We start from the raw sequence: 26,000 nt of genomic DNA on the forward strand, positions 1-26,000 counted from the left end.
GATTATTTGGCTTCTCTGAAGTTGAACTGGCATTTATAGCAATGAGGATATGAAAGCTGACATTACTTTTATGTATTTTTTTGTAGAGAAAATTTTGCCAGTGGACTCAAAATTGGCAATTTATTCAATTTTGCCCCAAAACCATGCCAGTTGATGCCAAAATGCTGAAAGCCAGTTGATGGCTGCAGTCAACAAGTTAATACAGTCACTTGAAATGGCTACAGTCATCAAGTTCATAGAGTCACTTGAAATGGCTACAGTCAATAAGTTCATACAGTCAAGGTTGTTGGACTGGTGTTTGTTGTGGTTACCTGGGAGAAGCCAGGTCAGTGTGCCTGAATACTAACCGACACTGGAGATGGTCAGTTATTTGTCTTGGCACTATCAAAATGACTGCCTGAGCTACCTCTGTGGTTGGAGGTGGGCATAGTGCCAGTGTTTACATAACTGATCTTGCTACAACATTTACCTCAAAAAAAGGAAGAAATTAATTTAAAAAATGAAAACAACTCCTTCCTGACCTCTAAAGGTTCTGCAAGGGGTGATATTAAATGTTACAGAAATCAGAATCTATGGAAGCAGATTTGTGCAGGCCCGGTCAGGTTCTAAGCATGCTGAAACAGGCCGTGATTAAAAAGGAAGAGATGAACACAGCAGGAGAATGCACACTCTGTAGTCATACAAAAATGATGAGCCATATGCTGCCGCCACTGGTGCTGGAGGAATCTGCATTGGGGGAATGGGAACTAGCGGAGTATAAGGACTGAGAGCAGGGCATTGTGGGTAGTGAGCTTAGGGAAAGAAACCCAGGAGTTGTGGACAGAGCAGGACAAGGAGTGAGAGCAGGTGGTTGTGTGTAGTGGAATATATTGGGAATGTGGGACAGGCTTAGGTTAGAGGCATGTGTTAGCATAAAAGTGTAAGGCTGTGTTGGAAGCCACATACTAGCATACTAGCATACTACTCGTACTAAATTTCAGGCTGATTTTCACTGAAATGTAGTACGAGTAGTATGCCAAGTATGCAGTTTCAAACGCAGCCAAAGTTCCAGAGTGGTTTCACAGTAGGGGAATGTGAGCAGGGCAGCCAAATAAGTGCACACTGCTCCACATGATATGCTTTAAATGGACTAATGTCCTAAAAATGGAATGTCAGGTTCTACTCTTGGATAAAGATTAAAGCATTCAAATATTTTAAGTAATGAGGAATGTACTGATACTGCTTTTTAATGGCTGTCAAATGGTCCTTAAATAATCTAAATTTGTTAATTTTGCTCAATTTCCAAAGTGGACACTGGTGGACCATTAAGTAAACCATAACTTAATAAGTGCCTTTGAAGCAGTAGGCCTACGGACCGGCTTCATTTCTCAGTAGTGAAATCCCTCGATGTAGTGTAAAATCGCTTGGTTGGCTTCCTTTCTGCTTTCTTCACTGTTTGTTTTAAGGCTGAATTATTGATGGCTTAAACAGAAATAAATGAGAAATCAAAGCGCGGTGAAACACGCGGTCCTTGTGCACACAGGCCCGTGACTGTACCTCAGGGAGTCTGCAGTAGCAGTCTGTAAGTTTTATTAAAGACAGCAGGGCACGATCCCCACATCAGAGGCAGGGGCCGGTGGGTCGCGGCACGGCTCTTTAATAACCGCGTTTTCTCCATTCCTGGAATCCTTCTCTCCACGGTGGCAGGGACAGGTGCGCCAAGCTGAGCAGCGTTTCATTAACGGGAGGACCTTTCCCTGTTTACCCAGCCAGCCTCCCAATTTAAAGATATTTTATTGAACCCCCCTAGCGGCTTGCAGGAATTAACGCTCCAATACTGAGGCAGATTTCATCGGCTAGCATATGGTCATTTGTCATTCTGCCGGAGAACCAAAAATCCAGAACAAACATTAAAGTCATCTGCACAGCAAAAATCGCCTTCTCCTTCTCAGAGGCCTTGCTGTTCCACGTTAATTTCAGCTTTAAAATATAACTGACATGTGACAGTTTGGTAGGCTACTCTTGAACTGACAGCAAATGGTCGGCAGTAACTGGCAATATTCCGTTTAAAATGTTTTAGGAATGAAGGAAATCAAACTGCTCACCCTTCAAAAAAGCAGGAGAAATTCCTCCCGATTGAAAAACGGCGGGGAACTTGACAGGGTCGTCAGCGTGCTGGCCCAAGTAGCCTGCTGGAGGGAACGAGGCTCCCCCTCTATCCCAGCATTCCACAGCCGGGCCAGCTTGAACTCTCGCTTTAGCCGGCCGGCGAATGACTACAGTTTCCTTAGCCGCTCTTCAATTGGACAACTTTCCCCGCACAGGAAAAGTGACGCACCGCAGGCCTGAAATAGGAGAGAGGAGCAGTAAATAATCAGCAGCAGGTCTCCCTGGCAGTGCACAGAGAGACAGACGGTGCGAACGCTTTGTAGCCTTACATCATCCATGACCTCATTAGTGTTGTTTTCCCACTATTCATACCACGAGTTTGAACAGCGTTTCCTTACTTTATAATCAGCAGAGAAATAAATTAACAACTGAAAATGACAACAGAAATCCGCCACTATAGCGAAGCCTGCATACGACGATTTCACAGAATTTTTTTATTTTATTTTTTATTTTCTTGTTGGATTAAATCAAGGTAGTTTAAAATGGAGTGGTTTGCACGCCATGAGCTGGCATGTTATTCTGTAAAAAAGGCAGAAGCCCCAAGTATACTCCATAATCGGTGCCCTTATTAATCCTACCCGTAATATTGCAGTATGTTGTTTTTCTTCATTTGCGAGAACCCCAGTGCTGTGATCTGATACTATTGCGCAGTGTAATAGATACATCTAGTGTGCTGCCCTCTTGTGGTTGTTGTTAGAATAACCGTCTCTACGATTTTCTTGGTTCTCCAGGTCTGGTTTATTCTACGAAATTACGTAAACGTATGGAAATGTTTACTCATGGTATGCAAGTGTTACCTTGCCAGGGGTTGTTTCATTTTATCTCCCTTAGACTCATTAAGTACCTTTTCGAAATGTTTATCACGTAGGATGTCAGTCTGAGTGCACATTAACTAATAGACTAGAATTTGGATTGGCAGCCGACAGCTTTATATACCGTCAATGCATGTGCGGGTTTACGTATATTTGTTCCACGGCGTAACTCTTGTCCCTGCTCATCTGTTCTTCTATAAGTAGATAATTGCATTTTTCTATCCATCTTCATACATATATTTGATGAAACAGGAAATTGATAGTGGCTATTGGCTTATAAGTAAGTTCCCTTCATACTTCTCATTAACAACTTTTGTTTATTTGTGTCATTATTGGTAGGCTTCCAGTATTACAAATGATACATAAAATCGCTTGGTAGTTTTAAAGCATTTTGTCAGATGTTCTTGTCCCCATTGTGCTCACTGTGCAGAGTGCTTTTCCCAGAGATAGAGTCCCAGAGATAGTTTCAGCAGTCCTCTGTTCCTTTAACTGGAGACCCATTCACTGCAAATGCAGAATTATTCTGATAACCTCCTTTTTCTCTGTGTAAAATCTGCCCTAGTTTCCGAGATTCCATTTCAGAGTATGTGTCGCGTTTCTGCATGAAGCCGGAGAATGCGTTTACCACACGCGTCAGAGAAATGTCACCCACATACCGGGGCCCTTCCTACACTGTGTGATGCGCTGATGGTGCGCAGAGCATTGTTCACCTCTGGGCTCATGTTTAAAGTCTGTCTCTGTTTGATGGGCAATGTTTGAGGTTGATATGACTGTGTTCCAAAATCTGGGGCTTGCACTTTACCGATGGTCAGTACGGGTGAAGACAACCTTGCTGTGAAGTTGAGCATAACTGGGTGCGGCTGCCGCAGTGCTCATCCTGTTAAGGCACTGTTTAAGCTCTGTGTGTGTGTGTGTGTGTGTGTGTGTGAACAGTCGAGCGAGCTGGATGACATCCTGGACGACCTGCAGAACAGCCAGCCCCAGCTCTTCTCTCAGACACGGCCTGTGTCGCTACCGGCCGCCGTGGACAAGCAGTCCATCATCAACGACATTCTGCAGATGACGGGCGAGGGCGGGGCCACCGCTGCCTCCATGGTCCAGCAGAAGGGCTTTCCTGGCATGGGCCCAGGCAGTGAGTCCCTGCCCCAAACCCCAAACCCACACCTTTACAGTGTTATCTGCATTACCCAAAACCCATGCCTTTACACATGCTGTCTGTATCACGCCAAAACCACACCTATACACATGCAGAAGCTTGGACTCAAAGCAGGTGAGGTGGTGGTAATCCACCTGCCCTGCTAACAGCCTGCGTCAGCCACACATTGCTCTCCTACGCTTAAGACATTCATCAAGGGATACATGGAGGGGACAGCTTTCAAAGCCCTCCTCAAAGGGGACTTCACACTCATATTCCACCTCCATTTTAGTTTATTATCGTTATGAAACCTTATTATTAGGAGCACTATGAGGTGGTATTCATGCATATATACTTGCATGATCAGATCATTTCCTCAAGTGTTTGATAATTTTCAGCACATTGCATGTGCGTACACATGAAATCTGCTCTAGCAGATTTTATTGAGCGCCCATATCTTTGCACATGTATGTAGTTTTATGGTGAAGCGCTTGTGTGTAATTGTGTGACCGCTGCGTTTGGTGCTCCAGGCTTCAGCGGGCCGAGGCCAGGCCAGCCCAGAGGGCCTCCGGTGAGGAGTGTTTCCCTGGACATGAACATGTCATCCCAGGCCGCCCCCGGAACCTTCCCTCCCTTGAGGAACAACAGCCCCTACTCTGTCATGCAACAGCAAGGCATGATGGGAAACCACAGCATGATGGCCAACCAGCCCAACCTCGTCAGCGCAGGTAAGGCGATCGCTGAAGCGACGGCGGTAAGCTTGTTGAGTCACACGGCCGCAGAGAAATGCTCACCAGGACCGCCTGTGAGCCCAGTGTTTGTCTGTGATCCTGTGTGCCCATGACTCTATCATTTTGTTTTTGTTGTTTTAATTCGTTTCATCATGTGTCATTTTCGCTGATTTGGGAACTCGGCAGGAAACGGATCCGGCTCCGGCATTTTTCACGCTGCCGAAAATGTTTTTCCTCCTGGTGTCTGTGCAGTTAAGAGTCCAGCCAGACGCCGCAAGTAATAACAGGGGGAGCAGCCAAGTGAGAAATTAAATGTAGATAAATGGGATTTTTTGAAGTCCGACACAATGTGTCAGTAATTGTAGTGCATTTAGGGAGTAAAAAGATAGGGTCATTTGAACTTGTCACCCCTTTTGGTGCTGGTCATCATCTCTGGTATTGATCATTGATAATTACCTCAGGACGAGCATCGGTATGTGCCCAGCAAGGCAAACTGAAATCTAATAGTCAGGCCCCTACGATTCCCGGCTTGTTGGTGGAGAGGACCTGTGTGTTTGAGAGGATGGCTGAGTGGAGATTTTTTCTGTGGTTTAACGTGCGAGACTGAAGAGTTTCCACTGGTGGGACTTCATCTGACAGAAACGATCACTGGAAAGTTTCTCTGAGTAATTTCTCCACTCGCACTCAGCGTTCCACTCGAGCACCCTTCCGAGCTACCAGCCATCGACGAAACGCTAAACGAAGCGCAAAGTGAAACGCAAAGTGAAACACTTCTATGTCTTATCGTTGGACTTTTCCTGTAAATCGGAGTTATACGACGGAAGGCTTGCAGTGCTGTTTTCTGGCGTCCCTCATTCTGAGAGAAGCGGTAAAACTGAGTGACTGGCTTCCTGTGGGAGGAAGGCAAGGGTGAGGCTCAGGGTGACAGGGTCCCGTCATCGGCCCCCGCTGGGCGATCCCGTAGCGGGACCGCGCCATCCCGCCCGCTCTCAGGTGTGCCGTCTCTCCCCCAGGCATGCGGGCAGGTAGCGGCCCCCGGCCAGAAGCCTGGGCCTCCCACGCCAACCAGCCTCTGCAGCAGGGAGTGGGGCCTGGGCGCATGGGGCCCTCGGCGGCCCCAGGAGGCCCCGCCAGGCCCCCCGGTCAGCAGGGACCCAGGCAGATGCTGCCCGCACAGATGATGGGAAGTGGTGAGTCCCCGCCCCTCCCCGGCGGGGCGATGCCCAACCGGCCCTTAGCCCCGCCCCGAGTGGACGATTGGTGCTCCCATTGGGCTTTCTGCTCTTGCTTTATAGTGGTTGTCAAAGGCATCAGGGTGATATGTACATATCCCATAAGTAATTCCATGCATACACATTATTTATTTGTTCATTGTTTTTACTCGTGTTTTTTTGTTTCTCTCATGTTATGGTGTGTTTGTGGGACTCTGTGTTCAGTTACTGATTTAGTATTGCATATTCAGTCAGTGAACCAATTGTGTCGCCGTTACAGCAGAGGTTCACACGAGCAACGCGTAAACTCGTTCTCGACAGTAATTGTATCGGGCTTTATTCTCCCGGCTAGTGAGTGGCTAACCACGGCTTGTTCTGTCCAACCCCCAAAAGCAGCGCAGTCTGACATGGACCTGGGCATCGCGGGCCCCCAGTTCTCCCAGCAGCAGGCGCCGCCCAATCAGACAGCTCCGTGGCCCGACAGCATGATGCCCATCGAGCAGGGTCCCTTCAGCAACCAGAACAGGTACCCACGGACTGCATCGCTACGCCCACAACAGCTGTCGCCTAGCGCCACCCAAACGAGAGAGAGTCGCAGAACCTCCGAAACTAAGTAGGTCACCCTGCTATTCTCTCTGCAGCAGGAGGACTGGCGACACTCAGCGCACTGTGAAGCAGCCATATGCAGCAGCGATTCAGCCGTAGTGTAAAAATCACTCTATCAAGACGTGGCAGAATGGTCACATTGCTGCTTTCGCCATGTCACTACAAACCGTCAGTTTCTCTTTGGTGACTAATCGGTTCCATCCTGTTCATCCGGGTTTCTCAGGAAATGCCTCCTGTCAGTATTGTAAGTGTGAAACATATGGCAGCCATTAGAGGGGTCTCCTGGGACTGCAGGTAGAGCAGGAGCTCATAAGCCCAGAGCTGCACTTTAGGGTCAGGGGTTTGAATCCTAGGTGAAACACTGGATGTAAAGCACTTTGAGCTACTGGTGCTGCTGCTGCTGCAATGTGAATGGTTTTCAGAGCTGTAAAGGGCAAAACGTTGTACCCATCGTATATCGCTCTAGATAAGACCCAACACTGGTAAAGTGTGTGTTTTTGTCAGCTTTGCTGACCTGAGACAGAGTAGCAGTTAAGATTCCTACAGCTGCCCCAGATAGAGCCTGTTTAGTTTCTTTTTCTGGCATTTGCTTTTTCAGTAGCATTCAATATATCCTTCCTACCTTTGCAGTCCTCAATGCTTCAGTCTGAAATTGAAAAGGCTCTTTGGAGCCGTGTTAAACATACTGAGCGTTAAAAGAAACATATCACCCCATTCATGATTCATACTAGAAAAATAAAGTAGAGATTTTTTGGAAATGCTTTCCCATAAAAGCCTGCTGGGACTCGCTAACTCCCACTCTTCACAGAAGGGTATAAAATGATTCATTTCAGTCCCGAGCATCACAGGGGCGCTTTATCGAAGCAGCATTTTCATTTACTCGGTTCAGTGCTCTGGAAAAACAGCAAAGATATTTTTGCCTGAAATGTTGAGTGAGGAATTGCTGGCTAATGGTGGCTGTAAAGCGCGGAGGCGTGTAGGTGGCGTGTAGGTGGTGTGTAGGTGGCGTGTAGGAGGCGTGTAGGTGACGCAGGTAGCAGCAGCCTCTGACGCTCAGGCCTGCCGTCTTTCCGCAGGGCCGCCTACAGCAACCCCCAGGAGGAGGCGCTGTGTCCGCCCCCGGCCACAGACAGTCCCGCTGACGAGGGGACTCTGCTGAACCAGCTCTACACCGTCCTCAAGGACTTCGACGGACTGGAGGAGATAGACCGGGCCCTGGGTATCCCAGCGTTGGTCGGTCAGGTAAGCTTGTGAACCACACATACGTATTTACCAGAGATCTGCGCAAAATACGTATAGTTTCAGAAGACAGACTGCAGTTTACCCATGTTGAAAAAACACAAGCCATTCATCACATACGTCCTAAAAGTTATTTTCTGTGGGTGAATCTTTTACTCCAGGCCTATGTTTACTGTTGACTACACGTTCCCTCATGGTTTAATCGGCATGGCTTAATCATCGTGGTTTAATCAGCGTGCTTTAATCATGGTTTAGTCAGCTACCGCCTCCTCATGCAGCTCCCGATGCCCGGGGCCCTTTTCCTGTAAGCCTAACGCGGTACAGTAAAGAACATGTTTCAGTACTTGGAGAAAGGCTGGATTCATTCAACACATGCAGTGCCTACATAGTGTATTCTAACTGAAGGCACAAGTTTATAGTCACCCAGCGCAGCTGAAAAATAATTCATTTGTATTCAGTTCCTCAAAAGGGCCAGAGAAGCACACACATGCTCATGAAGTGTAATTGTGGGTATATGTAGCCACACTGCAAAAAGTCTGTTAACAAATGTTTTTTCCATCATCCGTTATAAATATATCAAGTTAGTTAAGTGAAATTGTCTTACCCCATTGACAAATCTTGAAATTGGTAAAACTGTCTCCCTTCATTGCCAATCATGTATTGTCTTATTTAACAAACATATGAATAGAAATACGATTTTATGTCTTAATATAAGACTAAAATACTAAGAGTAACATTTGCAATGCAGTGTTATGTATGTGGCCAGTTTATGTGTCCAGTGTTGAGTGTGTCTCTTCTCAGGGCTAGAGAGAAACACACACACACACACACACACACACACACACATTATGCAGTGTACTTGTGAGTGTAAGATGTGTTGAGTGTGTGTGTGTGTTCCTGTGCAGGTCCAGCCTGTGGAGCAGGACCAGTTCCCCAGCCAGGACCCCGGCATGATGCTGGAGCAGAAGCCCCCCATGTACGGGCAGCAGTACGCTCCCCCGGCCCACATGGCGCAGGGCAGCTACGCCCCCATGCAGGACCCCAGCTTTCACGCCATGGCGTCTCAGATGGGCCAGCGGCCCGGCTACCCCATGCTGAGGCTACAGCCCCGTCCTGGGCTCAGACCCGCCGGTGTGGTGCCCACCCAGCCCAACACGCTGCGCCTGCAGCTGCAGCACCGGCTCCAAGCACAGCAGGTACGGACCTCCAGCCCTACAGCCCTATACACCTACAGCCCTATACACCCACAGCCCTACAGCCCTATACACCTACAGCCCCACAGCCCTACAGCCCTATACACCTACAGCCCTACTGCCCTATACACCCACCGCCCTACAGCCCCACAGCCCTACAGCCACAGCCCTACAGCCCCACAGCCCTATACACCTACAGCCCCACAGCCCTACACACCCACAGCCCTACAGCCCCACAGCCCTACACACCCACACACCCACAGCCCTACAGCCCTACACACCCACACACCCACAGCCCTACAGCCCTACACACCCACAGCCCTACAGCCCTACACACCCACAGCCCTACAGCCCTACACACCCACAGCCCTACAGCCCTGCACACCCACAGCCCTACACACCCACAGCCCCACAGCTCTACACACCTACAGCTCTACACACCCACAGCCCTACACACCCACAGCCCTACAGCCCTACAGCCCCACACACCCACAGCCCTACAGCCATGGGTCACTGCCCTATACTCACCCTCCTGCATTCTGACTAGCGCCTCTGTTACACATACTCCCATGACTCCTAACCAGCTAGCCTTCTGTCATATTCCCGATTCACTCTTTAATAATGGCAGCAATGGAGTGCGAGAACATTGTGATGTCAAATTTTGGGTTACTGCTACAAGTATTCTGCTCCTCCCATGCTCCTCCCCTCTCATTTATATTCTGTGACTAGCAACTCACGGCTTGCCTCATTTACGTATTTATATGTACGTACAGTATACCACTACATCTGTTGGTTTGGCTGCAATGGCTTTATGGTGAACAGCCAGTGCAAATAACCAAGAAAATTAGGACGGGAACAGTGTAAATGGTAACACTGTAGAATGTTTTATAGATGAATGAAAGCTAATCGCACTCAGCCACTGCACACAAGTTAAATTAAATCCCGAGAGCTAACATGAACCACATTGCAATGAACCTGTTGGTGGTACTACTTCATTTATTCAAAGCTTTTCTTATGCATTTCATACCACTTAACCACATATATCTAGGTAGGTGCACACACACACACACACACACACACACACACACATTATGCTGAACGAGGCTCATGTATATTGCCCTTTAAAGACTGGAAACCTTTGTCAGAATCTACATGCATACCCAGCATGAGTCTGAACAGCTGAAGTACAGTCTACGGTTGAGTGCCACCTGCTGGAAGTAAAGGGAACAGTTCAGGTTTTCCTGAGTGCGTCTGAATTAGGTCATGGGCTTTACTCTAGTTTCAATACCTATAAAGCCATAGGAGCAATCGTTTATTTTGTGTCCTTGACTTAGTTTTAATTGTTGGATTTGAAAATTTGCACTCAGAACCGTCAGCCCATGATGAACCAGATCAGCGGAGTGTCTAATCTGAACCTACCTCTAAGACCCAACGTACCCACGCAGGTGAGTTATACCAGTGAACCAAGCACATCACACTTCCCAATATCACTGCTGTTTGTGCTGAAGGTATTCTTCATCAGGTGACTGCATGTTTAAACAAGTTGGTAGCACTTTCAGATGTTTACTTATAACAGCTTTGTTAATTACTTGGCAACGATCGCTGGCTGGTTCAAAGAAAAGTGCGGTAGTCCCTTAAAATTAGCACAATCTGATACAACAAAGCACTGCATTTTCCTGAACACAATGAACAACTCAAACTGTGGGAGTGTGTGGAATTAGCTCTATCTGTAGTGTTTATTTTTGAACTCTGATGGCATGCTAAAGCAAACAATCCTTATCACACATCATGACTCAGTGTGAGTCTCTGTAAAACACTCCCTCCTAATAAAAACATTCAAGTACTGTATGCAGAAACTTTAGTTTTACCATTTTACCAATACCGAGTCTTGCCATTTAGTCTGCACCCATGGCAATTGTGCAGAAAAACAGTATACATTTTTGCTCGACCAAGAACGATTCCACGAAAGGTTTGTGTAGTTAGAACTGAATTGGATGCATTGATTTCTCCATTCAGCTGGTGTTGATCAGATTGATCCCTGAAGCCACTCTACCCATAGCACACATTGAGCAACAGAGATGAAGTCTGTTTCTCCCTCTGTCCTGTCCCTCTCTCTCTAACCCACCCCCTCCCTTCCATCTCCCTGCACCTCATCTATACCTTCTATCTCTCTTCTTTCCCTCTCTTTTCCTCTCTCCCTCTTTCCCTCCCACCCTCTCCCCCACTCTCACCTACGCTTCCCCCTCCCTCCCTCACTCTCTCGCTCCCTCTCCCTCCCTCTCTTCCTCTCTGTCCTCCTCTCGCCCCCTCTCCGTCCCCCTGGCAGGGAACCATAAACGCTCAGATGATGGCGCAGCGGCAGAGGGAGTTCCTGACTAACCACCTCAGGCAGAAGCAGCTGGAGCAGCAGCGGCAGCAGCAGCGGAGCCTGCTCATGCGCACTCAGGGCCTCAGCCTCCCGCCCAACATGGCCCCCGCCGCCCCCTCCGGCATGCCGGGCGCCATGAGCAACCCGCGGATCCCCCAGGCCAACCCCCAGCAGTTCCCCTACCCGCCCAACTACGGTACCGGCCTCGCGTCCCCTCCGCCCTCCACCAGCCCCTTCTCCCCTGTGTCCCCCAGCCTCCCCGGGTCACAGCTCCACTCCCACTCCTCCTTGCATGGCTCCCAGATGAGTCTGACTAACCAGGGAATGATGGGAAATATGGGCACGCAGTTTGGGCCTGTAATGAGTCCCCAAGTGCAACACAGTGCCTTCCAGTTTCCCAGCTCAGGTACTGCCTTTTTATCCCGAGTGCTTTGTGTTAACTGTTCCCCAGTGGCGTCACAGAGCAGGCTTAACAGTGTCGCTTCATTCCTGAAAATAAAAACGCGGAGATAAATCGCAAGTCCTCGCTGCGATTTTTAATCTTGGCCGTGACTGTATGTGCTGTCATGTCAGCGTGTACCAGGCATGCGAGACGAGCACGTCCCCAGCCATAGCTATTCCTAGCCTTTACAAGGTAATCTTGGAGGCCAATGCAGGGACAGCTTTCTTCCACAAGAGGGCAGTAGATGCACAGATCTTGTACAAGACCTGTTTAGCACCCAAGCTGCAGATTGATGGCATATTCTGCTGCTGTAAATTTACAGGAGGAAATTGAATAGTTGCCATTTTGGCACATGAGGGGAGAATTATTAACAACATTCCCTCCTGCGACTGAGACAGGGATTCACAGTCATTTCAAATTTGAAATGTGTTTTGGATCATTAATTTGATTTACAAAAAGGTCCTTTGAAAGTGAAATAATCTGATAAGCCTGCATAAAGTGGTGTACCGTGTCACTCGTGTTGTGTGTCTAATGTACTACACCTAGATTCACTGGCTGATGCTTTTTGGTGGGTGCGGAGCTGTTGATTTTCTAGAAATCTCAGTACACTTTTGACCTCAGTTCTCTCCCACTCCCTTCTCCCTTTTGCATGATAACAATTGCATGCATGCGTTATTGTTTTGTCTGTATTGCCTGCAAATAACTGTCTTAACTTGGTTGTTTTGGCCAAACAACTAAGTGATTTTGCCATAACAATGAAAAAATAAGAATAAACTCTCCCCCACATGACCCCAAGTTTAGAATGTTGCAGTTAACAATCTGGAGCCACCACTCAATATCACAGATGTGTTGAGATGAGCTTTTACCATTTGACATGCATATAAAAATCAGTGTTAATTATATAATTTTTAAATACCCGATTGTATGAGAATCAAAGTCATAATAATCAGCTGATTCGTTTAGAAGATTAATTTCCAAAAGCTTAATTCCTGCTGTGTTCTCATCAGCCCCCACAAAGCCTGTGTGTGTGTAACTGCATATGAGTGTATGTAAAGGCTGAGTATGTGTGTGTGTGTGTGTGTGTGTGTGTGTAACTGTGCATATGAGTGTACGTAAAGGCTGTTTGTGTGTGTGTGTGTGTGTGTGTGTGTGTGTGTGTGTGTGTGTGTGTGTGTGTGTGTAACTGTGCATATGAGTGTACGTAAAGGCTGTTTGTGTGTGTGTGTGTGTGTGTGTGTGTGTGTGTGTGTGTAACTGTGCATATGAGTGTACGTAAAGGCTGTTTGTGTGTGTGTGTGTGTGTGTGTGTGTGTGTGTGTGTAACTGTGCATATGAGTGTATGTAAAGGCTGTTTGTGTGTGTGTGTGTGTGTGTGTGTGTAACTGTGCATATGAGTGTCTGTAAAGCCTGTGTGTGTGTGTGTGTGTGTGTGTGTGTGTGTGTGTGTGTGTAATTGTGCATATGAGTGTATGTAAAGCCTGAGTGTGTGTGTGTGTGTGTGTAACTGTGCATATGAGTGTATGTAAAGCCTGAGTGTGTGTGTGTGTGTAACTGCATATGAGTGTATGTAAAACCTGAGTGTGTGTGTTTGTGTTACTGTGCATATGAGTGTATGTAAAGCCTGAGTGTGTGTGTGTGTGTGTGTATGTGTGCGTGTGAGAGTGTGTGTAACTGTGCATATGAGTGTATGTGAAGCCTGAGTGTGTGTTTGTAACTGCATATGAGTGTATGTAAAGCCTGAGTGTGTGTTTGTAACTGTGCATATGAGTGTATGTAAAGCCTAAGTGTGTGTGTGTGTGTGTGTGTGTGTGTGTGTGTGTGTGTGTGTGTGTTATTGTGCATATGAGTGTATGTAAAGCCTGTGTGTGTGTAACTGTGCATGTAAGTGTGTGTGCATATGAGTGCCTGAAAAGGGACCCCCGCCCCCTTGCAATCATGCTCCACCCCTGGTTCAGCGGCCCCTAGCACCCCGCTCACAGGTGTCTCCGGGCCCCTCAGGTATGAATCAGCAGCCTGATGCAGGGTTTGGAGGAGCCACCACTCCCCAGAGTCCCCTGATGTCCCCCAGGATGGGTCACGCCCAAAGCCCCATGATCCAGCAGCCGCAGGCTAACGCTAACTTCCAGTCCTCATCTGACATGAACGGCTGGCCGCAAGGAAATATGAGTGGAACCATGAGCACGAACATGAGTGGGAACATGAGTACAAACATGACCGGGAATATGAGTAACAGGTGAGACTGCAAAGCAAGCGCAGCTGTTCAATGTGCATGAAATACAGTGCAATCCGTAAGTATTTAGACAGAGGAACTGTTATTTTGGCTCTGTACTCTTAGCACATTAGATACTTTATGAAATCTAGATTTGAAATTTGCATCCATATCAGGTGGTCCATGTAGGAATTACATCCCTTTTCATACATAGTCTTCCCCCCCCATTTTAAGGGAACAAAAGTAATTGGACAGTTGGCTTCTCAGCTGTTTCTGATTAGTCAGGTGTACTCAATCACTTCCGTGCAGGTATAAGAAAGCTTTCAGTATCTAGTATCTTGATTCTAGGCTTTTGATTGCTTTTGGAGTCAGTGGCATTGGAGTCATTGGTGTTATTACCATTTGTCAAGATGAGGACCAGAGTTGCACCAATGACAGTCATGGAAGCCTTTATGAGAAATAAGAAAATAACAGTCAGAGACATTAGTCTTACTAGAATAAGCAGTTAGAAGCATCACTAAGAAGAGAGAGAGCACTGGCAAGCTCTGTAATTGCAAAGGGGCTGGTTGGCCAAAGAGGACCTTGACAGTTGATGACTGAAGAATTCTCACCATAATGAAGAAAAAACCCCAAACACCTGTCTGACAGATCAAAAACACTCTTCAGGGCACAGGCCTGGATGTGTCAGTGACTGCTGTCTGCAGCCGACTTCACAAACAGATCTACAGAGGCTACACTGCAAGATGTGCAAACCACTAGTTAGTTGAGTTGAGTTTCTCTCCTTATAATGACCAGACACGACCAAGTGTATCCAAGGATTTATTTCTCCGCAGAAAGAGTGCGGTACTTAAACACACAAGGTGGTCAAGCATGAACTGAAGAGACAGGGGGGCAGTCTCTGCCATTTTTTTATCAAGAGTGTCTTACTAATACATAGATTATGCTTCCTCTGATTGGTGTAGTTAATACATAGGCATTGAGTGGACTATAACTACATACATAATTATATCACTGATTGTTACATGGTTGGCTCACAGTGACCTCCTTAACATCACACCAACAGTTCCAAATCAGAAATAGCTATTTGTCCTCCCAGAGTCGTCTTGCTTCAGGATTCAAGATGAAGTGTCTCTTCTGGCTTTCCAGCGATAAGATGGGCCATATATCCTTGAGCCTGGGATGTAAGTGGGTTAGAGGCCACAGGTCTCCAGTATCATGGAGAAAAGATAGAAGGGAGGAGGAGATGCATAGAGACGCACACACACACCCTCACACAGATGCAAACTGTATATTATGTCTCCTGGTTGTTATTTCCTGAATGAGGGATGGATAGAGAGGCCCTACATTCCTGGCATCTGCCGGCAAAACAATATGGCCAGGTTACAGTTTGCTAAGAAGTGCCCAAAAGTGCCTGCAGAGTTCTGGTAAACGGTATTGTGGACAGAGGAGAGACCAAGATTGACTTGTATCAGCGTGATGGCAAGAGCAAATTGTGGAGGCTAAAAGGAATTGCCCCATGGACTGTAGAAAAATATGGTGCCTGTGATGTCACCCACTGATTATCCATGGGCTTGTGAAAAGCGTTTTGAAGACCGGGAAGTCAAGTTTACTGGCGCCGCCATGTAGTACCATTTGGAGCCAGAGACTGCGCAGGAGGGAAGCCAGTGCGGCTCCTCCACTAAGCGTGTGAGATAATTATAGTAACATAATCTCTCCCGTCCTCAAGGTATTGCTGTATTGTCCTAATAACACAATAACTTTGGTATATCAGGAGGCATTAGATTAAGAAAAAACACTGATTGCGACTGCATTGTCTTGTGGGAAAAATTATTTACTTTGTATTTAGTCCACAATTGTACCATTGACTTACATTGAAAACAGCTCTGAATTACCTATAATGGAGCCAAATGCAATGGTGCTAGTGAGCACAGTCTTTCAGCATGACCACGGTTTTGAACGTCTGTGAAACATGGTTGTGGGGGTGTTCTAGTTTGGCCATGTGTGGCTGGCACAGGTGCTGGCTCACTTGGCTGTATTGGTAATGTAAGTGCTGATAGCCCACTGAATGGTGTTTCATCCCACAGCAAGCCAGTGATCCAAAACATGCACCAGCGCTCTCTTCTTAATGATGTTCCAGTTTGTTTTTATAAACCTATTGTTTGGCCTATGTCTGATCATTTTTAGTTTTTCTTATTTCTCAGCCTCATAATGGCTTCCTTGACTGTCATTGGCACAGTTCTGCTCCTCATGTTGACGAACGCAATTACTGACTCCAAAGGCTGTCAAAAGCGATTGAATAAACCGGTCTAATCAGAAACAGCTGAGAAGCCAACTGTCCAATTACTTTTGGTCCCCTAATTTAAATGCCCCAATGACTTTTGAACTTTGCATAAAAAGAGATGTAATTCCTACAAGGATTGTCCAATATGGATTTGAATACTCTCTAATTGACAGTGACAGTTTGCATTTTAACATCATATTCAGTTACATTTCAAATCCAATGTGTACAGAAGCAAAAGAACAAAACTGTCCAAATGCTTACGGACCACGCTGTATGTGACAGTGTGGATATGAAACTTAATCATATCACTCCACAGTGCATGTCTTTCTGCAGCCTTCGCTCCTCTATTTGCTTTCATCTGTAAAGCCTTTTCTATAGTAGACATTGGAATGCACACCTGTTATTAAACCTTTCTCTCAGGATTTGTAAAGTGTGTACTGGCTGTAGTGCGGATTCAGCCCTTGAAAGTAGGCCGATTCTTTACTGCGCTCCTTTGTTGTTTAGCATGTTCACGCAACAGTCGCCGCCTCAGTTTGCTCAGCAGCCCAACGCCAGCAACATGTACAACAGCAACGGCATGAGCATCAACGTGTCCATGGCCGCCAACTCCAGCAGCATGAACAATATGAACCAGATGTCCGGGCAGATGAGTGTGACCTCAATGACCTCTGTGCCTACATCAGGGCTGTCCTCCATGGGCCCTGAGCAGGTGAGAGACTACCCAAGGCCCTGTCCGCTTACTCGGTTCCCAATGATCCTGAGTGCTTGACCAATCGCACAGAGGTTCACTAACCTGTCTGCTCCAGAGCAAGCTTCGCTACTGGCATTTACATACGCCACATAGGTTTCCAAATAAGCAGATCTCGGGTCTCAGTTTGATATTTAGCCTTACATTATACATTTAGCCAAACCTCCATCCTGATGCAAGTAAATTATATTATGAGATATACATGAGAGGGGGTAACCTGTTTCCAAGCCAGTTGCATGGACATGACAAAACAAGAGGCTGATCCTGCTCGAGTAAGTAATACTGTAGCAAGATGGCTCCTTGGTGTCTCTCCCCCGCACAAAACTCTTTCAGATGAAATACAGCTTGCCGAGTTGTAGGTACACTGGTAAGAGGTTCAATCTTTATTATCGGGGAAGACGCTTCACTAAACATTCGCAAAATGGAACTCGCGGGAGTTTAGTAAAGAAGCCGAGTGCTCCGTCCTGATTTATGGAATGCACTTCTTTACTTAACCCATTACAAGTGGAAGGCCTTATAGTAAGGCCTTAAGTGTCTGGGCACACTTAATTGAGCACTTTTCAGGACAACAAGGTTGTGAATAATTTACCGTAATTACCTTATGTAATTCTGAAAGAGAGTTATGGTGCTAGACGGACTTAGCCTAGGCCCTGAAGCCAGTGATGTAATTAGTACTGTGCACTTAGTGCAAGACTGATTTGTACTCGTGCAGGCAATGTTTTAAAGGGAAGGTCCTTGTAGGCTGTAAGATGTAGGCTGTATTGTTGAGGACTATATAGCAGACGTAAACAAAGTCTCAGATACTGGTGAGCCTTCCATTCCTGGAAACCCCCTGAATCGCTCTCCTGTACTGTACTTGTTCCTTAGCAATCACAATATATCCACCATCTCTGCCTTTTTCCCCTGAAATCCCATATGAAACTGTTTCCCTATGATTTTCATCGTAGTTTCACTAAACTCAGCTTCCTGTTCCTTTTTAAAAGTCAAATCTAGATGCATTGGCAGGATTTCAGGTGCTTGTCATTCTCGTCTCCCTGGATTGCTTTGCAGTCATTCTCTATAACCAATCAAAATAATATCAAGTCCTTTATTTAAAATTTGCAGTCAGCTAATGTTTTGTAGGAACTTCTTGAATATGTAATACAGTTGGTGTTATAAAGCTTTTAGGCCTTATACACATTTCTACACACATTGCAGCATTTTAACTATAAGAAAGAATATTGGAACTGGTATAAAGAATGTTGGTATGAGGCCAAAGGCCATGAAAGTATCGTCGCCTCGATTTATTTTCACCGAGTGCTGTAGTAACTATGCATTGTAAATAATTTAGCACCTGCCCATTAGCGTGTAGTTAGAAGAAAATTATTGTAATCGTATTTTTTAGGATTGAAACTCTGAAGTCATCCTGATTTACAGACTTTTAAAAGAAAGTATAAAGTGTCTGGTGATTACTTGTTTTGTTATTGGTTTTCATGTGTTGTTTTTAAAACTCATGTTGTCCATTTGCAGAAGTATTGTTGACTGGGGTCACTGGTGGAACATCTATAACACAGAGCAGGAGGTCTGTGTCCATCTGACAGAAACTCAAATCTACAGTCTACAGTTGGAGGAGACCAGCTCCAAACCACATCTCCAAACCTCCAGGGCCTCCTCTCCCAGGAGACCACTGGGGGCTGATGCCAAGAGTCCTCTACCGCAGGAGAGCCCCACACCCCTGCTCTCACCTTCACATCCCCAAAAACCAGACAGTCTGTTAATCGCATTCACCGTAGTGTGACTTAGGATTGCCCCTGAATGACAGAAACTTAGTAGTGGCACTGGGACCCTCGTCAAATGAATGTATTCCTTTCTGGGGACGATGGCCACATGCTCAATCTCATCTGAAAATCTGACAGTTCCTGCTTTTATCCTGTTTTCTCTGTTTCATATTTGGTGTGAAGATGAGAAATACATTTGAATCCTTTGACAGTGTTCCAAATTTGATCAATTTTCTTTTTTTTTCCTTTTGTGTGAAAATAAGATATTAGAATGAAGTTGAAATGGTGTCTAAATTAATCACGAGAGAAACGTGAATGGTTTGAAAAGCGTACAGAAATTTGTAAAAATGTTCTAATGGTTTATATTATAAGACTAAAGTAGTCTAAAGAGAGGCTTATAGTGTATTAAATTAAGTTTTATTCTTATGTATAGTTTTCTCTTCATTTTTTTTAAACCAATACTTTATGAAATTGTCACTGGTGAAAAAAAACAGTAAGAATTGGCAGGGGTGCTCAAGAAAGTACTGTTATGTTTTTAACCCCAAAAGCATTCTATTGGAAACGTGCTGATATTGTAATGAAATGGAAATAGATTTTTGTTCTCTCTCTTTTTTGGTCCAGTAGATTCAGAAAGGTTTTAAACGTATCTTATGGTTAGAAACATGGAATATTGATAGCCTGTACATACCAATTAATTTCTTCTTCTTTTTTTGTCCCCCCCCCACCTCCTTCCCCTGGTCTGGTCTTAAACTGGTTCTGAAATAAGAATGGTGTTTCACAAGTTGGAGATGATAAGAGACAGAACTCTCGTGGTTGCTTCTGTTTCTGATGGTACTTGTGGGTGGGTGGGTTTGAGGGGTGAAGATTTATTCACAAGAGACTATTTTTATTGGGGAAGGGGTATGCAGTGTACACAGTGTATAGATTATCGCTTGCTTCTAAGCCTTTAGCATAGAAACCATGAAAGAAAGGAAAAACACAACACAGCCATAACCCAATACTGAAGTGTGCTTTTTTGTCATTTGGAGTGAAGTGCTAGATACAAGCTGCTAGGTACAAACTGTTCTGGTGTGTGTAACCAAGCAATAACTATTACTTGAGAATCTTTTGTTTTATAATTTTTGTACAGTTTTCTGGAGGTGCATTTTGCTCCTTTGTTTGATTCAGTATTAAAACTCTTGACACTTTTTTATTGCAGTTTGTATTAAAAAAGTCCAAATCGACACGTACCTCTGTCATTACAAGCAGCATGGCCAACTTCTGGGTATTACCGGTATTTTGTAGTCGAGACGTTTGCCCTACCATGCTCAGTCTTAACTCGAGCCCTGAATCCCTGAGCAGTTGAGTCTCCCATGAGAGACTGCATTTCCCAGAGCTGCCTCAATGGGCCATTCATCACATGGTAAGACCTGAAAAGGTCATACTCATTTCATCTCAGCCTGCCGCTCCTTCCTGTTGGTGTACCCACTTCCTTTGTCACAGTGCAGTGCCAGCAGTTCCCCCAAAGATGTTCTGACAAGCCAGCCAAATTTCTCGCCCTTTTATTTGAATAAATCAAAATCAGGCAAAATCGCTTTGCCCGAGTTTTCAGGCTTTCCTGCCCTGTCATGGCTGATATGAAGGATCCTCACTATATATATTTATTTTGTTGCCAGGTAAGATATTCAGCCCAACACTTTCTATATGCTCTGCCTGTGAAAATCATGCTTCATTGTGTTTTTGGGTTTTTTTTTTTTTGGTTTTTTTTTCTTCTTTTCTGTCTTAACTACAGTGGCAAAATGTTGATGGATTATTGCAACAGTCCCTGTGGTCATGAACGAATGGATGAGGTGAGGTGAATGTGGAGGCTTGCCCAACACATTCGGTTATTTGCTGGAGATACTGTGATTGTCAGAATTTACCTGATCAGTAGGTATAGCTTTAGCCACCCTTTATGAAAACTGTAAATTCTGTTTCCCCTGCATATCGAGGGTGTAACAGTGTTGTTTGCAATGTTCGGTCCATACACTGGCTTTCATCACCTCCCTTCACTTCAGAAAAATGTGGTTCTTTGAGCGGTGAAGCTTATTGGCTGTTGTTAAAATTGACACTACTCACAATCTTCAAAGCTTAGGTTGTCACATGGAATTTCATGAGTGGTTAACATTTCCCACAAGTATCAAGTTTTATCTTGCAAAACTATAATTGGTGATATTTTGTCATGCAATTGATTAATTACCATCTTTTTATTATTAACTTTGGTTGGTCTGAATACATATGTAAAAATGAATGAATCACATCTTGGAACAGCCAATTTAAGCAAAGTGAGTTTAACACTCCCCTTGCAATATCCAAAGAATCAGTTTTAAGACTAACATAAGCCATGACATGCTGATGTGGTTCAATTACCTTTTCTAGTGTTTGTACCTGGGCAATTGTGACTGAGAGAAAAAAAAACTGCCTACAACAACAACAAAAAATATCACACAGGCTTTGATTAAAATCAACAAATTTTGTCTCTACTTTGGGTTTTTTTTTTGGAAATTTTCAAATTTCTTTCTTTTGTATAGTCTGCCAATTTCTTAGAGCTAAATGCAAGAACCTTGAAATGCTGAAAACTAGCATAATGCCTTAGATCTGATTTCCTGTCTTGTATATTACTATAAAGTCGTCAGTTGTATTATATTTGTATAGTGAATTGCGTACAATACCGAATGAGTGCATCATCACTCAAACTTGTATTTGTTGCTGGATACAGACTTAAGGGCCCTCTCTTTGGTAAATTCAGCTCCTTATCACAGCTCATTCTCCATGTATTATTTGTGATCAGTTGTGGGTTATATTATTTGTACAATTGTTTCTCATTTACTGTTTGTGAGGTTTGTATGAAAAAGATGATGCAATGGTAAATCTAAGCAATATGTAAAATATCTGGACTTTCTGGAGAAAGCTTACAGTGTTTGCAGGCTCTGAGATGTATTTTTCCAGCTGTGTTGTTCACATTAAACATCACCTTGTTCACCTGCATTGATGTTTGTAATCTTAGTGTGAGCATTTTATGCAAAGTTAGATCTACTGAGAGAAATTTAAACACATTTATGCAAGTTGTTGACTAATATTGCTTTGCTGATGCTATTTGCTATTTGATGTTAAATAATACCATTGTAAATAAAGAATTCTGTTATTGCAACATTTAATTGAATGTCCTGACTGATATTCTTGATAAGATGAGGGGGGTGGGAGTAACAGGATTACATATCCAGTGGTCCCCTCTGGCTAAATGAAAACAAGTTAATGGTGAGACCTCACCATGTACAAATCATTTTTGTCCGGATAAAATTAATAATGCATGAGCCCTGATACATGGCTGTTTATTTTTTGTGTATTTATATTTTGACAGACAGGTGCCAGATTGGCCATTGCCCTGTGCTGTAAAGAGAATTGAGGTCTTTTTAGCGAAGTCAACCATTGTGCACATGAAGTTGAGCGGTCACACTTCATGAAATGTATTTTCAGTACCACATAAACACCGGTTTGAAACAATGTTTCAGTTATAACAGTTTTTCTTTTCCAACAGTTTCACTGTTTTGAGATATGATCCACTTGTTTGAAACGGTTTGGACCGTTACAAACGTACACAGCTTCATCAAACGGATCAGCTTCATCCAAGGCAACCCCTGAGATGTGAAGACATCCATGAAATGCTTTCCAACTATACAATCAAACGAGTGGACAGCTTTGCATAATTAATTGCATTACATTTGACAGAAGAATATCTTATTTGCCACAGGTGAAGTTGTACTTTGCAGGGTAACGTAATATTCAAACCTCCACAAATGTTAATGCCGAGGTCAGCCGTATGACCTGTAACCTATTATTAGTGCGGTATTATGACGTGTTAATCTACGTTTGTGTGTACTGTTTATTCCGTAATTGTCAGCACCCGAGGCACTCCCAACGTCAGCACGTGTAGGCTATCTTATTTTAAACACCATATTTAGGGTTGGCGGTTCTTTCACTTCTGTTCATCGAAAAAAGGGGACCATTGTTGGGTTTACGCGTGTGAGCGCAGCAGTAAAACAATAAATCTAAAGATGGATACTCCTCCTGCACGTGTCGCGTTTGTGATGCTTTTTGTATTATAAATGCCCACGCAGTGTTTATATAAATTGTCATTTGATCCAAATTATGAAACGGCATGCACCATACATTGAACAAGCAACCATCTTTTTATCGTTTTATTATTATTATTATTATTATTATTATTATTATTATTATTATTTGTTATTATTATTATTATTATTATTATTATTGTTATTATTATTATTATTATTATTATTATCATTATCATTATTATTATCAGTAGTAGTATAATAAGCAGTTTATAGTAGTAGTATTTATTGGTGTTAAAATTGTTTTTTTTAAATAAATAAAATTTGCGCTGTTTCAATTTTCTTATAATTGTCTTACATTTCACAGGGCATATTTTGAACCATCGCCCTACATATATAGGCTACGAGCGTTTATTTATTTTACTTTATCACTTTACTCCTCAAGACAATTCCAAAACACTTGTGATTCATACACCAAAGTATGTGTGATAGGAGTTGACGATTTTAATACATATATAGATTAAACGGTTAACGTCCATCAAATAACCAGTTAACACGTTTTATTTTATTTTGTCTAATACGCCTAGTTATATTGTTTTTCCTATATTAACTTTCACTTTGAATTCAACGAAAGCCTTCGTGGAACTAGCTATTTCGCATGGGTCAATGTCAGAATGTCCAATGATGACCCAAAAGTTATGTAGTTATATGACCCCATTACCTTTCTTAATCCCGGATGTCATAATTAGGCAAATACATGTACAAGATGGCTATAAAACGTGCCTATAAAATGCGTCTTATATGAAAACGGTTCTTTTAAATTAAAATAATTATTTTGGGATACAAAATAATTAGTGTAATTGTTTTCCTAATTATTTGTTCATTTTCTGTTCGTAAAATATAGCTAAACTATATGCACAACTCATGATGCATTATGTAAATAGAATGGTGTTAGATAATGTGCCTGAATTTAGAACTATATATTTGCGATTGTATTATAATATTATTGAACATCGTTTGCTTTAACAGTATGAAACATTGTCGTTGCCATCTAGAATTAATCCACATCACAACACTATCGGGGACTAATTATTACCATTTAAAGTATCAATAATACAACTATTAATTTCTAGTGTTTTAAGTGGTGTTTGAAATGCTTTCCTATTTCCATTAATGGAATAGCGAGGATATATAGTCAATCGATGGATTCGCTTGCATGATGTGCTAATATGGATTCTATCACATTGGTAATTCAATTGCTTCAAAGTTAAATTAAACTTCGTGTAGGCTGCTGTACGTTTGGGGAGAGGTGCTGGAGACAGGTTGAAATATCCTTGTGCGATAACGGTGGGTGCAGCAAAAAAGAAAAAACGTAAAGAAGGGATCAAAGTGAAGCTAGTTCGTGAAAAAAATAACAAGTTAGCTCGTCTCTATGGGTTTATGTTGAAGTTCTGTGTGGTCTATTTTCTGACCAATGGCAGCGAAGAAGCAGGAATGGCATCTTCCCCAGTCCTGACTCTGCGCAATCCACTCCTCGACACTGTCCGTTGTCAGTCCTACGTGAGTGAAGCCGCAAACAGACAACAAGCTGCTCAGCAGTCCTTAGTGCCCGTCAGTACAGACTGTGCGGAGCGATTTCCTCAGCATTTTCATTTGTTTGTTATCAAAAGTTTGCCGGTCCGATTAAGGAAGAATGGATTTCGCATCTCCGGTTTAATGTAGGTTATGTAAAGAAGAATTCATGTCATGGTAAGTTTCTTTATTATGATTGCAGCTATAGCCTTCTTTGAGCAAATTGATAAAGCGACGCATCATTTTGTTGTGATTTTTTAAATCATGTGTAATGACACTTTCATGTCATAAATTGTTTTAGTGTTTTCATATCGCTAGAACTATATTATTGAGTTTTTGTCATTTCTGGTGAATGCCTGTATGAGGCTATTTAACGCACGTTAGTTAATGCTTTTTGAAAGAGTTGTGATGGCTTCATTATTGCTGACCTTTTCGCTGACCCGGTGTTCTTTAATTTAAGTGTCACGACCCTGATTTGTCTCAGTCATTGGCTTTGATCGATTTATGTTGTTATATAAAATACACCTCGAATAGGTATGGCTCATTTATTCAGTCTCGACAAATTACAGAATAGGCCTGTTATTTAAGTTACATAAATGCTCACTAAGAACTAAATTAATACTAGCCCACATATGCCTGAGATAAATGTTTACACAATGCACGCTAAAATCTGTGCATTAAAGGACGTGTTTTCTTCTTTGAATTCGTTTCCGTTTATTCAGCCATTTCACACTTCAGAACTATGGTTTCCTAAAACTATCATTCCCTGCATTTTATTGGTAAACAGCCTTTACGAATTCAATTATGTCAGTGGGATTTTGCTGCGGGGTGTGATCCTATCTAGTTATGAACCTTTACGTTACTGAGATGCACAATTTCTCATAGGAACAAATTGTAAAGAGCCTGTCCTGAACTTAAGTTCTGATTAGAAAGCTAAGTAATTAGCATGTGAATAAATGAGAAATGTCGCTATGTATTGTTTTGGAAATACATTGTAGATTAGCCTACACTTTGCAAGAAAACCCACATTGTTTTGCATTGTGTCCTAAGTGTTGTATTTACCTTCGAGACAAAAAATTATCAGGCTATGGGTTTTAATATTGTAATAGTTTGATTCATCGATGCATCTGTATAAATGAAAGCTTAACAATGCATTTTCTTCTTGCATTGTTTTAGCTTTTAAATACATAAATATAGCCTGTATATTTTTCTCTTTTTAACTGGACATAAAATCTATTACTTACACATATTTTTCAAACAATGATTTTATTATAATAATTATAATATTTATTATTATTATTATTATTATTATTATTATTATTATTATTATTATTGATGTTGTTGTTGTTGTTTTTTTTTGTTATCATCTTAGCTGAAATTCGCTTCGCTTCTTTTTTTCTTCAGGTACAATAGCCACAAGAGCTAAAGTTAATTAATTCCGATCCTGATCCTGCTAC

The 26,000-nt window shown here is 43.3% G+C and overlaps 1 protein-coding gene and 1 long non-coding RNA gene across 10 annotated transcripts in view; one reads left to right on the plus strand and one right to left on the minus strand.

Annotated features, from left to right (window-relative positions):
- The window catches only part of LOC133126216 (uncharacterized), a 34,849-nt gene extending 32,563 nt beyond the window's left edge, over positions 1-2,286 (minus strand). For both annotated transcript variants that reach the window (XR_009708516.1, XR_009708515.1), the window contains exon 1: positions 2,085-2,286. This is a non-coding gene — a long non-coding RNA (uncharacterized LOC133126216). The remainder of the gene's footprint in view (positions 1-2,084) is intronic.
- ncoa2 (nuclear receptor coactivator 2) overlaps positions 1-22,056 on the plus strand; it is an 82,502-nt gene extending 60,446 nt beyond the window's left edge. For 6 of the 8 annotated variants that reach the window (XM_061238178.1, XM_061238180.1, XM_061238177.1 and 3 more), the window contains 11 exons: positions 3,894-4,092; positions 4,626-4,823; positions 5,840-6,016; positions 6,431-6,563; positions 7,720-7,885; positions 8,788-9,078; positions 10,443-10,520; positions 11,402-11,849; positions 13,884-14,118; positions 16,880-17,084; positions 18,633-22,056. In XM_061238178.1, the coding sequence (XP_061094162.1) occupies positions 3,894-4,092; positions 4,626-4,823; positions 5,840-6,016; positions 6,431-6,563; positions 7,720-7,885; positions 8,788-9,078; positions 10,443-10,520; positions 11,402-11,849; positions 13,884-14,118; positions 16,880-17,084; positions 18,633-18,644 (2,142 nt within the window). In that variant the 3' untranslated portion in view covers positions 18,645-22,056. The remainder of the gene's footprint in view (positions 1-3,893; positions 4,093-4,625; positions 4,824-5,839; positions 6,017-6,430; positions 6,564-7,719; positions 7,886-8,787; positions 9,079-10,442; positions 10,521-11,401; positions 11,850-13,883; positions 14,119-16,879; positions 17,085-18,632) is intronic. The other 2 variants (XM_061238183.1, XM_061238182.1) reach the window with 2 other exon arrangements.
- The last annotated feature ends 3,944 nt before the right edge of the window (positions 22,057-26,000 follow it).

This window comes from Conger conger, chromosome 4 (genome assembly GCF_963514075.1).
Source record: "Conger conger chromosome 4, fConCon1.1, whole genome shotgun sequence".
Taxonomy (NCBI): Eukaryota; Metazoa; Chordata; class Actinopteri; order Anguilliformes; family Congridae; genus Conger; species Conger conger.